Source organism: Sciurus vulgaris, assembly GCF_902686455.1.
Source record: "Sciurus vulgaris genome assembly, chromosome: 10".
NCBI classification, from domain to species: domain Eukaryota; kingdom Metazoa; phylum Chordata; class Mammalia; order Rodentia; family Sciuridae; genus Sciurus; species Sciurus vulgaris.
Window position 1 is genome coordinate 114708443 of NC_136470.1, and position 12279 is coordinate 114720721.

General features: G+C 38.0%; 1 protein-coding gene across 2 annotated transcripts in view; it reads left to right on the plus strand.

The window, feature by feature from the left end:
- Positions 1-12279, plus strand: part of IHO1 (interactor of HORMAD1 1) — a 34697-nt gene that overhangs the window by 6066 nt on the left and 16352 nt on the right. The window contains exons 2-4 of one of the 2 annotated variants that reach the window (XM_079155520.1): positions 4359-4429; positions 6286-6460; positions 7626-7789. In XM_079155520.1, the coding sequence (XP_079011646.1) occupies positions 4374-4429; positions 6286-6460; positions 7626-7789 (395 nt within the window). In that variant the 5' untranslated portion in view covers positions 4359-4373. The remainder of the gene's footprint in view (positions 1-4358; positions 4430-6285; positions 6461-7625; positions 7790-12279) is intronic. The other variant, XM_079155521.1, reaches the window with a different exon arrangement.

Genomic DNA, 12279 nt, shown 5'->3' on the forward strand with positions numbered 1-12279 from the left:
TTTAGTTTTTCACCATTAAATATGATGTTAGTTCTAGGTTTGTTGAAGCTGTTCTTCATCAAGTTAAGGACTTTCACCTCTATTCCTGGTTTGAGAGGCCCTCCCTCACTTTGGTACTAGGGATTCCACCCAGAGCCTTGCATATGCTAAAATAAGCACTCTACTACTGAGTTACATCCCCAGCCTTTTTTTCTTTTTTTTTTTAAAAATATTTTTAGACAAAGTATCACTGAATTGCCAAGGCAGGCCTAGGATATTCAACCTCCTGTCTCAGTCTCTTGAGTTGTTAGGATTACAGCTGTGCCAAGCTACACTCAGCTGCTGAGAGTTTTTTTTGTTTATGTTTTTTATTTATTTATTTATTTATTTATTTATTTATTTATTTATTTTGCAGTGCTGGGGATCGAACCCAGGGACTTGTGCTTGCAACGCAAGCACTTTACCGACTGAGCTATCTTCCTAGCTCGAGAGTTTTTTAAAATCATAAATCAATGTTGGATTTTGTCAAATGCTTTTTCTGCATCTATTGATTGGATCATGTAATTTTTCCTCTTTAACTTGTTGATGTGGTGGATTACACCAGTTGATTTTTGTATGTCGAAACAGTCTCGAATGTCTGGAATAAATCCCACTTGGTTATGGTTTATAATTCTTTTTTATAAATTGTTGGATTCTGCTTGCTCATATTTTATTGAGGACTTTGCATGTATGCTCACGAGAGATGGTGGTCTATAGTTTTCTTGTAATGTCTTTGTAGTTTGGGGTAATACTGGTCTTATAGAATAAGTTAGAATGTATTCCCAGAATTTCTATCTTTGGAGGAGATTGTAGAAAATTGGTATAATTATTTCCTCAGATGTTTCAGAGAATTCACCAGTGAACCCATCTTGTAATGTAGCTGGGTTTTTGTTTGTTTTTGGTACCAGGAATTGAACCCAGGGGCACTTAACCACTAAACCGCATCCCTAGCCCCTTTTTATTTTTTTGTTTTGAGACAGGGTCTCACTAAATTGCTTAGACACTCTCTAAATTGCTGAGACTGACTTCAAACTTTCAATCCTCCTGCCTCGGGCTCCCAAACTGCTGGGATTACATGCCACTGTTCTTGGCTTGGTTGTTTTTTTGTTTGTTTGTTTTTAAGTAATTATTCATATTCCTCCACCTGGTTTTTAGTGAACCTTTATTTTATTCATTTATTTATATGCGTGCTGAGAATCAAACCCAATGCAGTGCCTCACACATGCTAGGCAAGTGCTCTACCACTGAGCCACAACCCCAGCCCTTTTTTTTTTTTTTTTTTTTTAAATATTATCAGTTGCAGGTGGTTAGCACAAAAAGATCAGGAGGGACACAAACTTCATGAATCAGCTCAGCTGTTTATTCAGGAACAAAGTTTCACCCAGGAACAGAGGATGCAGGGATGAAATGGCATCAGTGGACCCACTTCCCTAGTGGAAAATGAGCCACTGATCAAAGAAAGGGACTGGGTTTATATAAGTAATGAACATATCAGTTTCCTTGGGCACTCAGGAAATTGAGCTGTTTGGGTTGGGGTTCTGTGGGCACTGTCTGGAGAGGATTTACTTTGAAGGAGATTAAGGCCTCCTAGAGACTGTTACTTTAAGGGTAATAAAACACCTTGGGAGATGAAGGCTGTCAGTGCATGGCCTTCTTTTTTCACTCTCTTTTCCCAGGCCACATTATCTTGGTTTTTTTTTTTTTTTTTTCTCCTCCATATCTATTAGATGGACACAATACCTTTATTTTATTTATTTATTTTTATGTGGTGCTAAGATAGAACCCAGTGCTTCACACATTCTAGGCAAGTGCGCTATCACTGAGCTATAACCCCAGCCTGGCTTGGCTGTTTTTTTAAAATACATTTTTTTCCAGTTCTCATCTCACTATGAGGTATCTTATTTTAATTATTTGCTTGCTAGGAGCAATGGTGCACACGAGTAATCCTAGTGATTAGGGAGGCTGAGGCAGGAGGATCACAAGCTTGAGGCTAGCCTAGGAAACTTAGCAAGACCTGTCTCAAAATTTAAGAAAAAATAAAATGCTTAAAGGAGTCGGGGATGTGGCTTAAAGGTAGATTACCCTTGGGCTTAATCCCCAGTACCATAAAAAAATAATCAACAAAAATACACACTTATTTGTTTTGTGGGAAAGCAATATTGCATTATTCTACAAAGAAGAAATTATCTAAACTGTGATTAGGAGAGTTGAGACAAAAAAAAATTAACTGTAATACTTAGCTTCAACCCTGCAGGAACATTTTTCACAGCTGGGGTGAATGTGAGAGTTTATGATCTGTTATATGGAGTTCTATGAACTGAAAGCAGGTGGATGTGGTCAGTCCCAGAAGTCATTTGAGAAAGGTAAAACCAGTCTGAGAAAGTAATTAAGAAACAGCTAATAACTACCAGTTTCCATACCAGATACTATATATTCCTGTTTTTTGTTTTGTTGTTGCTACTGTGGATGGAGACCAGGGCCTCAAGCATGTTAAACTTGTGTTCCACCACTGCCACTGAGCCACCTCATATACATCTTCTTGAATCTCTACCTCCATTCTTTTTTTAATACCAGGAATTGAACCCAGGGACACTTAACCACTGAGCTACATCCCCAGCCCTTTTCATTTTATATTTTGAGACAGGGTCTTACTAAGTGGCTTAGGACCTTATAGGTTGCTGAGGCTGGCCTTAAACTTGCAATCCTCCTGCCTCAAGCTCTGGAGCTACTGGGATTACAGGCATTTGCCACATCGCCAGGCTGTATCCCCCCATTCTTCATTCTTTAATATAGTTATCATGTTACGCTCATTTAACTAACAAGAAAACCAAAGTTCAAAGAAGTTAACTGATTTTCCCCAAGTTCACTCAATTTGTAGGTAAAAGTCAAGACTTGAATCTTGGGTTGCCTCAAAAGCTACAACCTTTCCATGTATTATTACCTTGCTGTTAATACAGGGGAACATTCAGAGATGCTTAATTCTAAAAAGTACCATCAAACAGCCAATGTTAATAAACAAAATGGTGTACTTGAAATAGCATGATTTTTGTACTGACCTGACCTAGCTTGGAAACTTCTTATCCCTAATTATTGGAGATGACTTGAGCTGATTAATTAACTTATATGAACTTTGTTCACAATAAATGGCAATAACAACACCTGCCTCAAAAAAAGTCATTGGGAGGATTAAATGAACATATATAAACATATATTATATTGTGCCTAGCACACAATAGAAACTATAAATGGCAGTGTGTATAGCCCCTTGATCCTGTGATCTGTACTTAACATTCATGTAAAACAAATATTTATAAACACACAAATGCATCTGTTTTTCCTAGAAAATTAGAAAAAATTTTACATATATTAAAATATTTATTTAGAACTTCTGTTTTATTTTATCTAGGTTTGTGTTGGGACAGTATTTAATGTTTGATGTTCTATTCTACCGTATGTGTGGGAATCATAAAATCATATTTTCTGATACCACAGTGGTATATGATCTGATAAATATGAATGCTTTGTGAGTTTGGAAATATAAATTTCTAAATTGGATTTATTCCATAAAATTCAGGCTTTATTGTGGTCCTTATTGAGTAAGAAAAGCAGAGAAGGCACTGCTTTTAAGAGGTATGGGAAGACACTTTTGCCCAAAGCACTCCCTCTTCATCTAGCTTCTTTATTGCCCAAATTCTACAACTCTCTTGGCATTCCAATATCCTATGCTCTGAGGAAAACTAGTCTTCTTGGCAGAGGTAATGGGTTAAGTCATTTATTGCATCGAGTAATGAAAGATGAGGTATATTGGTTCTTTCCTAAAAGTGGATTATTCATAGGAGAACAAGAAAAAAGGGCAAGGAGCAGAGCAAGACGAATTTACAGTTTTACAGGTGATTTTGGGCATTCCTTGGTGTTAAGTGGGAATTTGTATACATTTTTTTCTTTCCTTTTTTTTTTTTTTTTTAACTTTTTTTAATACTAGAAACTAAACCCAGGAGTACCCTATACCACTGATCTATACACCAAGAACTTTTTATTTTTTTAAATTTTGAGACAGGGTCTCACTAAGTTGCTGAGGCTGCCATTGAATTTGCAACCTCCTGCCTCAGTCTCTAGTCTCTGGAATTATAGGCATGCATCATTGCACCCAGTTGTGTGCAATTTAATGACAGAAAATGACCTATATCTGGCACATAGATAATACAAATTTTCATCAACTGGATGGGACTGTAACTGTTGAAATGTCCTCATTTACATGTAGTAAGATTACTAGTAAAATAATCTTTGGAAAATACATCATGTTAACCTTCTTAATTAATATTCCTCTGTTCTTTCTATAGAGATAATCATAAGAAATGAATTTTAATGTCTGGAATATCAAAGAGATGCTCAGTATTCCCTCAGACCCTGGGTAAGTTTTCTGGTTATACTCTCTGATACTTAAAAGGCTATGGTTATAGCTCAGTGGTACAGTGCTTGCCTAGCATGTGAGGCACTGGGTTCATCCTCAGCACCACATAAAAAAAAATAATAAAAGGTATTGTGTCCATTTATAATTTAAAAAAAGAGGATCTTAATTGATTTCTAGAAAGAAGGTCCCCTTCCTATTAGGTTATAGTGATAGAAATGCCCTGTATTGTCTCTTCTCTTTTTTTTTTTTTTTTTTTTGGAGGTGGGGGTACTGGGGATTGAACTCAGTGCACTCGACCACTGAGCCACATCATCCCCACCCTATTTCGTATTTTATTTAGAGGCAGGGTCTTCACTGAGTTGCCTAGTGCCTCGTTAAATTGCTGAGGCTGGCTTTGACCTTTCAGTCCTTCTGCCTCAGCCTCCTGAGCTGCTGGGATTACAGGCATGCACCACCACGCCCAGCTGAGGTGTATTGTCTCTTCTAATCCGGTCACCACTGCTCCTTCCTGTGTCTTTTCCTCCTGCCCATTTTCTGATTACAAAAGTGATGTTAATTCATGTGTTAACTGAGCAATGACTTTGTTTCCTGTGGGCTGGACCTATGAGAATCAGACACAGTCCAACATCTGGAAATTGAGATTAGTTGGGGCAACGCTATTGAAATACTAAGGAGCAAAATCAAGTCAGTGTTCATATATGTTTGTTTGCGTAGTGCAATTTTTAGGTACTGTGGAGATCAGAGTCACCCTAGCTGCTGGGCGTGGTGGTACATGCCTATAATCCCAGTGACTCAGGAGTCTGAGGCAGGAGGATCACAAGTTCAAAGCCTCAGCAATTTAGCAAGGCCCTAAGCAGTTCAGTGAGACACTGTCTCAAAATAAAAAATAAAAAGGGCTAGGTCTGTGGCTTGGTAGTTAAGGATCCCTGAGTTCAATCAAGAGAGAGAATATAGTATTTAGCCCTAATTGTATCCAACTGTAGCCATTTTAATTAGTCTTTGCTGGTCCTAATTTTAAAATTAGCCAATCATGTCCTCTAATCAGGGCAAAGGGCTGAGTAGTGTTAGGGATTTAAAATTGCCCACCCAGGGGTACTTGCTATCCAAGTTCCCTAGTATGCCTTGTGGCACAAGTAAAGTTTGACTTGCCCACATGCATTCAAACACGTTTCATTTCTTGCAGCACCTAGGTATTTAAATTTTTTTTTTTAAATATATATATATTTTTTAGTTGTTAATAGACCTTTTATTTTATTTATATGCGGTGACTGAGAATTGAACACCAGTGCCTCACACATGCCAGGCAAGCACTCTACCACTGAGCACAACCCCAGCCCAAGCACCTGGGTATTTCTTATACTGGTTATAATAAAATGTGTAGCATTCAAAATTTCCTTCTGTGGTGTGTGTGTTTGTGGTACTAGGGATCAAACCCAGGGCCTAGAGCATGCTAGGCAATTGTTCTTCTACTGAGCTATATCCCAAGCTTGCTTGCTTGCTTGCTTGCTTCCTTCCTCCCTCTTCCCTTCCTTCCTTCCCTTCCTTCTCTCCCTCCCTTCCTCCTTCCCTTCTTTCTTTTTGGTACCAGGTCTAGCTCAGTTGCAGAAGCTGGCCTCCAACTTGCAATCCTCCTGCCCTAGCCTTCTGATTTGCTGGGATTACAGGCCAGAGCCATCACGGCCGGCTCAGCTCCTTTTTTGTGCTTTTTGTAGATAGTACTGGCCATGTACAGGGGACTTGAAAGTCAGAATAAGTTAGCACTCTGCCCAGAATATTCTGAAATCAACAGTTGTAAATTATGATTTCATTGTTTAGGTTATATGTTCCCTTAATACACTTATCTTGCTTTATTTTAGGACCACTAAGTCATCTAACTGGAATAATAATCAGACTGATTATACTGCTCTCAGTGATTCCCAATTCCTCTTTGGATCTCAGTTTTGTCCAGAAAATTCAGAGACTCTGTCAGCACCCTTGGATTTCAGTGCCCACTTGAGACATCCAAAACAGTCACAACAGAATTCTCTAGATGTAAGTCTATTTCCAGAATTTCTCTTCATGTATTTCACAGCAATATAATGTAGAATCATACATCTCTAAAGCTACTAGATTTGACTTGGTGGTCTGAAATGAAAAAAAAAAAAAATTATACTTGTAATTCTCTTACTCAAAGTAGAATACTATTAGTCCCTTGACTGCTTCTAAGGAAAGGCTTCCTTTTTTTTTTTTTTTTGTGATGCTGGGGATTGAACCCAGGGCCTTATGCTTACAAGGCAAGCACTCTACCAACTGAGCTATCTCCCCAGCCCAAGGCTTACTATTTTTTGTGAAAATTTTGTAAGAAAAAATAATTTACATATAATAGGAATAAAGTAACAAATTTTAAATTAAATGAACTTTTTTCCTAAGAAACTTCACATAGTAGATTTCAGTCAACTATACTACATTATTATTATTACTATTATTATTATTATTGGTACTGGGGATTGAACCCAGGGGTCCTTAACTACTGAGCCACATTTCCAACCTTTTTATATTTTATTTAGAAATAGGGTCTTACTAAGTTGCTGACGCTGGGTTTGAACTTCAGATCTTCCTGCCTCAGTCTCCTGAGCTGCTGGGATTACATGTGTGCACCACTGTACCCAGCTACATTATATTCTTGAAGAGGGAAAAAATAAGGATTTTTTTTGAAACTGAGGCCTTTAATGAATTAAGGGCCAGGAGGAGGAAGAGTCTCTTGAATCCTTGAATACAGAAAATGGCTCACCATATTACAGCATGACCATTGTCCAATCCATGTCAAACTTATCAATAGGTGTTTTAATTTACTAGTAGACAAAAATAGCAAATTGAGTTAAACTTATTCATATGAAAACTTTAATACATCATCTCAGAGATAGCATAAATAATTTTCTGTTGTTGCCTGAAAATTTATGCAATTACCTTTAAAACAATTTTAATTGATATTTTAAATATCTTTGCTGGTAAGGAGGAAACTATTAATAAAAAGTTGCTTTATTATAAATATAATTTTCTGGTACATACAAAAATTTTAAAATGCTACATGCTATATTGTTTTTAGCAATATGATTTGCACTTAAATGTGATTCTGCATTATACAAAAAATAGTGAATGTCATGAACTTTTATGTGTGAAATGATTTATTGATTTTTTTTGTTTGTTTGTTTAATAGAATGAACCTAGTATTTTCACAAAGTACCAGACAAAACCCCAGCTCTTTGGAGGAGATACAAAAGATGTAGGCCTATTTTCTCTTCCTTTGCCAGTTGGAAAATCAAAAGGTCTTTTGACACAATTTGAGGAGAAAAACAAAAGGACAAAAGATCAATGTGACAGGTATGCCAACTTTTCAAGTGGATGAGGCAGTTACTGTTTTTCTGAGGAAAACAAAAGGGTGTATCACTAATCAAATAATTAAATTTCAATATAATAGCATGTATTAGTCAATGTTCTCCAGAGAAACAGAATCAGTAAGATTTATATGTCTACAGAGAATGAGAAACAAAGAAAAAAAGTTACTTATTAGATGAATTGGCTCATGAGATTGTCTGGACCAAGAAGTGCCATAATCTGCATCTGCAAGTTAGAGAAACCAGGAGAAAGCCACTGGTGTAATTCAGTCTGAATCAGAAAACCTGAGGGGGAAGGTGAGTGGTGGCTACTGGTGTAGGTCCTGGAGTTTTAAAGCCTGACAACCAAGGGCTCAAATGTCTAAGAAGATAGATATCCCAACTCAAGAAGAGAGAGTGAATTTGCCCTTCTTTTGTCTTTTTATTCTATTTTGGTCCTCAACAGATTAGATGATATCCTTGCACATTGATAAGGGTTATCTTCTTTACTCAGCCTACCAGTTCAAATGTAATCTGTTAGGGAAACACCTTCACATACACACCCATAAGTAATGTTTCATCAGCTATCTGGACATCACTCAGCCTATTTAGCTTGATATATAAAATAACTCTTGCATAGGCATGGTGACCCATGCCTGTAATCCTGGAGACCTGGGAGGCTGCAGCAAGAGTGTTGTGAGTTCGAAGTCAGCCTCAGCAATTCAGTGAGGCCCTAAGCAACTCAGAGAGACCCTGTCTCAAAATAATAACTCAAAAAAAGGGCTGGTGGCTGGGGTGTGGCCAGTGCTTGCCTAGTATGTGTGAGACACTGGGTTCAATTCTCAGTACCACATATAAAAATAAATGTCTTTCAACCGCTAAAAAATAAAATAAAATAAAAAAGGCTGGGGGGCTGGGGAGATAGCTCAGTTAGTAGAGTGCTTGCCTTGCAAGCACAAGGCCCTAGCACAAGGCCCTGGGTTTGATCCCCAGCACCGCAAAAAAAAAAAAAAAAAAAAGGCTAGGGATATTATTACTCAGTGGTTAAGTGCCCCAGAGTTCAATCCCCAGTACCTAAATAAATAAATAAATGAAATAAAACAAAATAACTCCTGCCTTTTTTTTTTTTTTTTTTCTTTCTTTTTTTCTTTTTTTGTTTGTTTGTTTGTTGTTGTCTTTTTTTTTTTTTTTTTTTTTTTTTTTGGATACCAGAGATTGAATCCAGGGACACTTGATTATATCCCTAGCCCTTTTTACAATTTTATTTAGAGACAGGGTCTTGCTAAGTTGCTTGGGGCCTCACTAAACTGCTGAGGCTGGCTTTTAACTCATAATTCTCCTGCCTCAGCCTCCAGAGTTGCTAGGATTATAGTTGTGAGCCACTGTGCCTGGCTACTTTTACCTTTTTCTAATAATTACTCTTTATTTGCTTTCTTTTTTCATTTTCATTCTTTGATGGTACTGAGAATTGAACCCAGGGGCATTCTACCACTGAGCTACATCCCCAGTACTTTTTTTATTTTGAGACAGAGTCTCCCTAAATTGCCTAGGCTAGCCTCAAACTTACAAGTAACTGCCTCGGTCTCCCAAGTAACCAGGATTACAGACCTGCACCACCATCATGCCTGGCTCTTTATTTGCTTTCAGTGTGATTTGTGGTAGGTTTGTAGATGGCTGCCACAATTTTGGCTTTTCTGAAAAGTAAAATCTAGAGGATTTCTTAAAGAGAATTGCTCTTATAAGTAATGTTATATTGATTCTGTCCAAAATTTTGCCCTGTAATTTATTGCCTTTTCACATCATCAGGTTTAGGATGTGAAATAACATTTATTTTAGGCTCAAGAATATAATACACGGGGGCATGACAGAGGGTTGGCAAGAGAAGAATGGAGGAACTTTGGATGGTGTAGAGGAAAATGGGGCAGGAGAGGGTGGGGAAAGGAAAGATAGTGATAGTGAGATAGACATGATTATCCTATGTACATTGTGTACAACCATAGAAATGAAAAGTTGTACCCCATTTGTATACAATGAATCAAAATGCCATCTGTAAAAATAAAAATTAAAAAAAAAAGAATATAACATATGGATGGACTGTGGTTGTGGCTCAGTGATAGAGCACTTGGCTAGCATGTGTGAGGCACTAGGTTCAATCCTCAGCACCACATTAAAAAAATAAATAAATAAAGGCCTTAAAAATACAATTTTTTAAATAAAAGAATATAATGGGGCTGGGGATATAGCTCAGTTGTAAGCACAAGGCCCTGAGTTCAGTCCCCAGCACAACAACAACAACAAAAAGAATATAATGCATGTATTCTTTTTCTTTCTGGGTTTTTTGTTTGTTTTTTTGCTTTGCAGTCCTGGGGATACCCTTGGTCATGTTAGTCAAGTACTTTACCACTGAGGTACAGCCCCAACCCAGAATGATATATGAACCCCCCCACACACAGATTGAACCCAGAGTCTCACACATGCTACACAACCTCTGTACCACTGAACTACATTCTCCACCCCTTTAAAAATTTTATTTTGAAGTGGGTGCAAACCTATAATCCCAGTGTGTCAGGATGCTGAGGCAGGAGGATCAGGAATTCAAAGCCAGCCTAAGCAAATTAGTGAGGCCCTAAGTAATTCAGGGAGACCCTATCTCTGAATGAAATACAGAAAAGGGCTGGGGATGTGGCTCAATGGTTAAGTGCACCTGGGTTCAATCCCCAGTACAAAAAAAAAGTCTGAACAGTGTCTCCCTAAATTGCCCAGACTGGCCCCAAATTTGTAATTCTCCTGCCTCAGCAGAAGAATTGCTGGGATTACAGGCGTGTACTACCATACCAGTTTATAGTTCAATGGTAAAGCACTTGCCTGACACATGTGAGGCTCTGGGTTCAATTCCTGACACTGAAAATTCTCAATCAATCAATCAATATCAGCCACTGGAAAAGTCTGACATTTTATATAAAACTGAACCTAATGCTGAACATGGTGGTTCATGCCTGTAGTCTCAGCAATTCAGGGGGCTGAGGCAGAAGAATTGCCAAGTATGAGGCCAACCTGGGCAGTGAAATCCTGTCCCAAAATAAAAAGTAAAAAAGGGCTAGAAATGTAGCTCAATGGTAAAACACCCCTGGTTCAATCATCAGTACCAAATTTTTTAAAAAATTTAAATATAAGGGCTGGCGATGTAGCTTAGTTGGTAAAATGCTTGCCTCAGAAGCACAAAGCCCTGGGTTCAAATCCCCAGCACCGCAAAAAAAAAAAAAAAAATTTAAATATAACTTCCCAGGGCTGGAGTTGTGGATCAGTGGTAGAACACTTGCCTGGCATTCTATTCTCAGCACTGCATATAAATAAATGAATAAAAATAAAGGTTTATCAACATCTAAAAATTTTTTAAAAATATAACTTCCTATGTTTTAGCAATTCTATTTTTAGTTATTTACCCAAGAAAAATGAAAACAACATCTATACTTAATGTTTATAGCAGTTTTGTTTGTAATTACCAAAACTAGGCAAAACCTAAATTCCATTTAGTGCATGAATGGATAAACTAACTATATAGTATATCCTCAGCTGGAGGTATAGCTCAGTGTTAGAGTGTTTGCCTAGCATGCATGACGACCTGGGTTTAATCCCTAGCACCCCCTCCACTGTACCCAGTGTAATCCGGGACACTGCTACCAGTCCACTGGAGCTTTAGCATTTTCTTTGTAGAAGCATTGGTACCTCTAAGTCTGCAGCATAGCTGTCATCCTGAATCCTATCTTCACCATCATCTGAGATATTCCTACTTCCTCTTTCCCATGTTGGATCTTCTGTTACTATAGTCCTATGTTTACTTCTTGATTTAATCCAGATATTTCAGGAGGACAGGTGCATGGAGTTTGTTAGGTATTTCCTGACATAAACAACTTAAAGGAGGAAAAGTTTACTTTGGCTCATGGTTTCAGAGATTTCAGTTCATGTCAGGCTGGCTCCTTACTTTAGACCTGAGATGAGGCAGAACATCATGACAAAAGGGTGTGGCAGAGGAAAGCTTCTCAGCTCATGGCAGCATGGTAACACAGGCAGGTGGAGATGGTGGTGGTGATGGTGTCCTAAGGAGGGGAAAAGGGCCAGGGATAAGATAGAGTCTCTAAGGACATATCCCCAGTGGCCTGTTTCCTCAAACCATGACCCACCTGCCTACAGTTTCCACCATTTCTTAGTAGTTAATTCAGATATCAGTGGATTAAATCACTGATTTGGTTAGAGCAACTCATGATCCAGTCACTTTCCAAAAGCCCCACCTCTGAACCATGGCTGTATTGGGGACCAAACCTGTAACACATGAGTCTTTGGGGAACACTTCCTATCCAAACCATAATATGGGACCTAAACTATTTTTTGAGATCTTGAAATGCTTGTGCTTTATTGCAAATTAAGTTGGTTGTAGAATTCTAGATTGGAAACAATTTTTCCTCAAAATTTCTACGGCATTGTTCCATTGGGTTATCA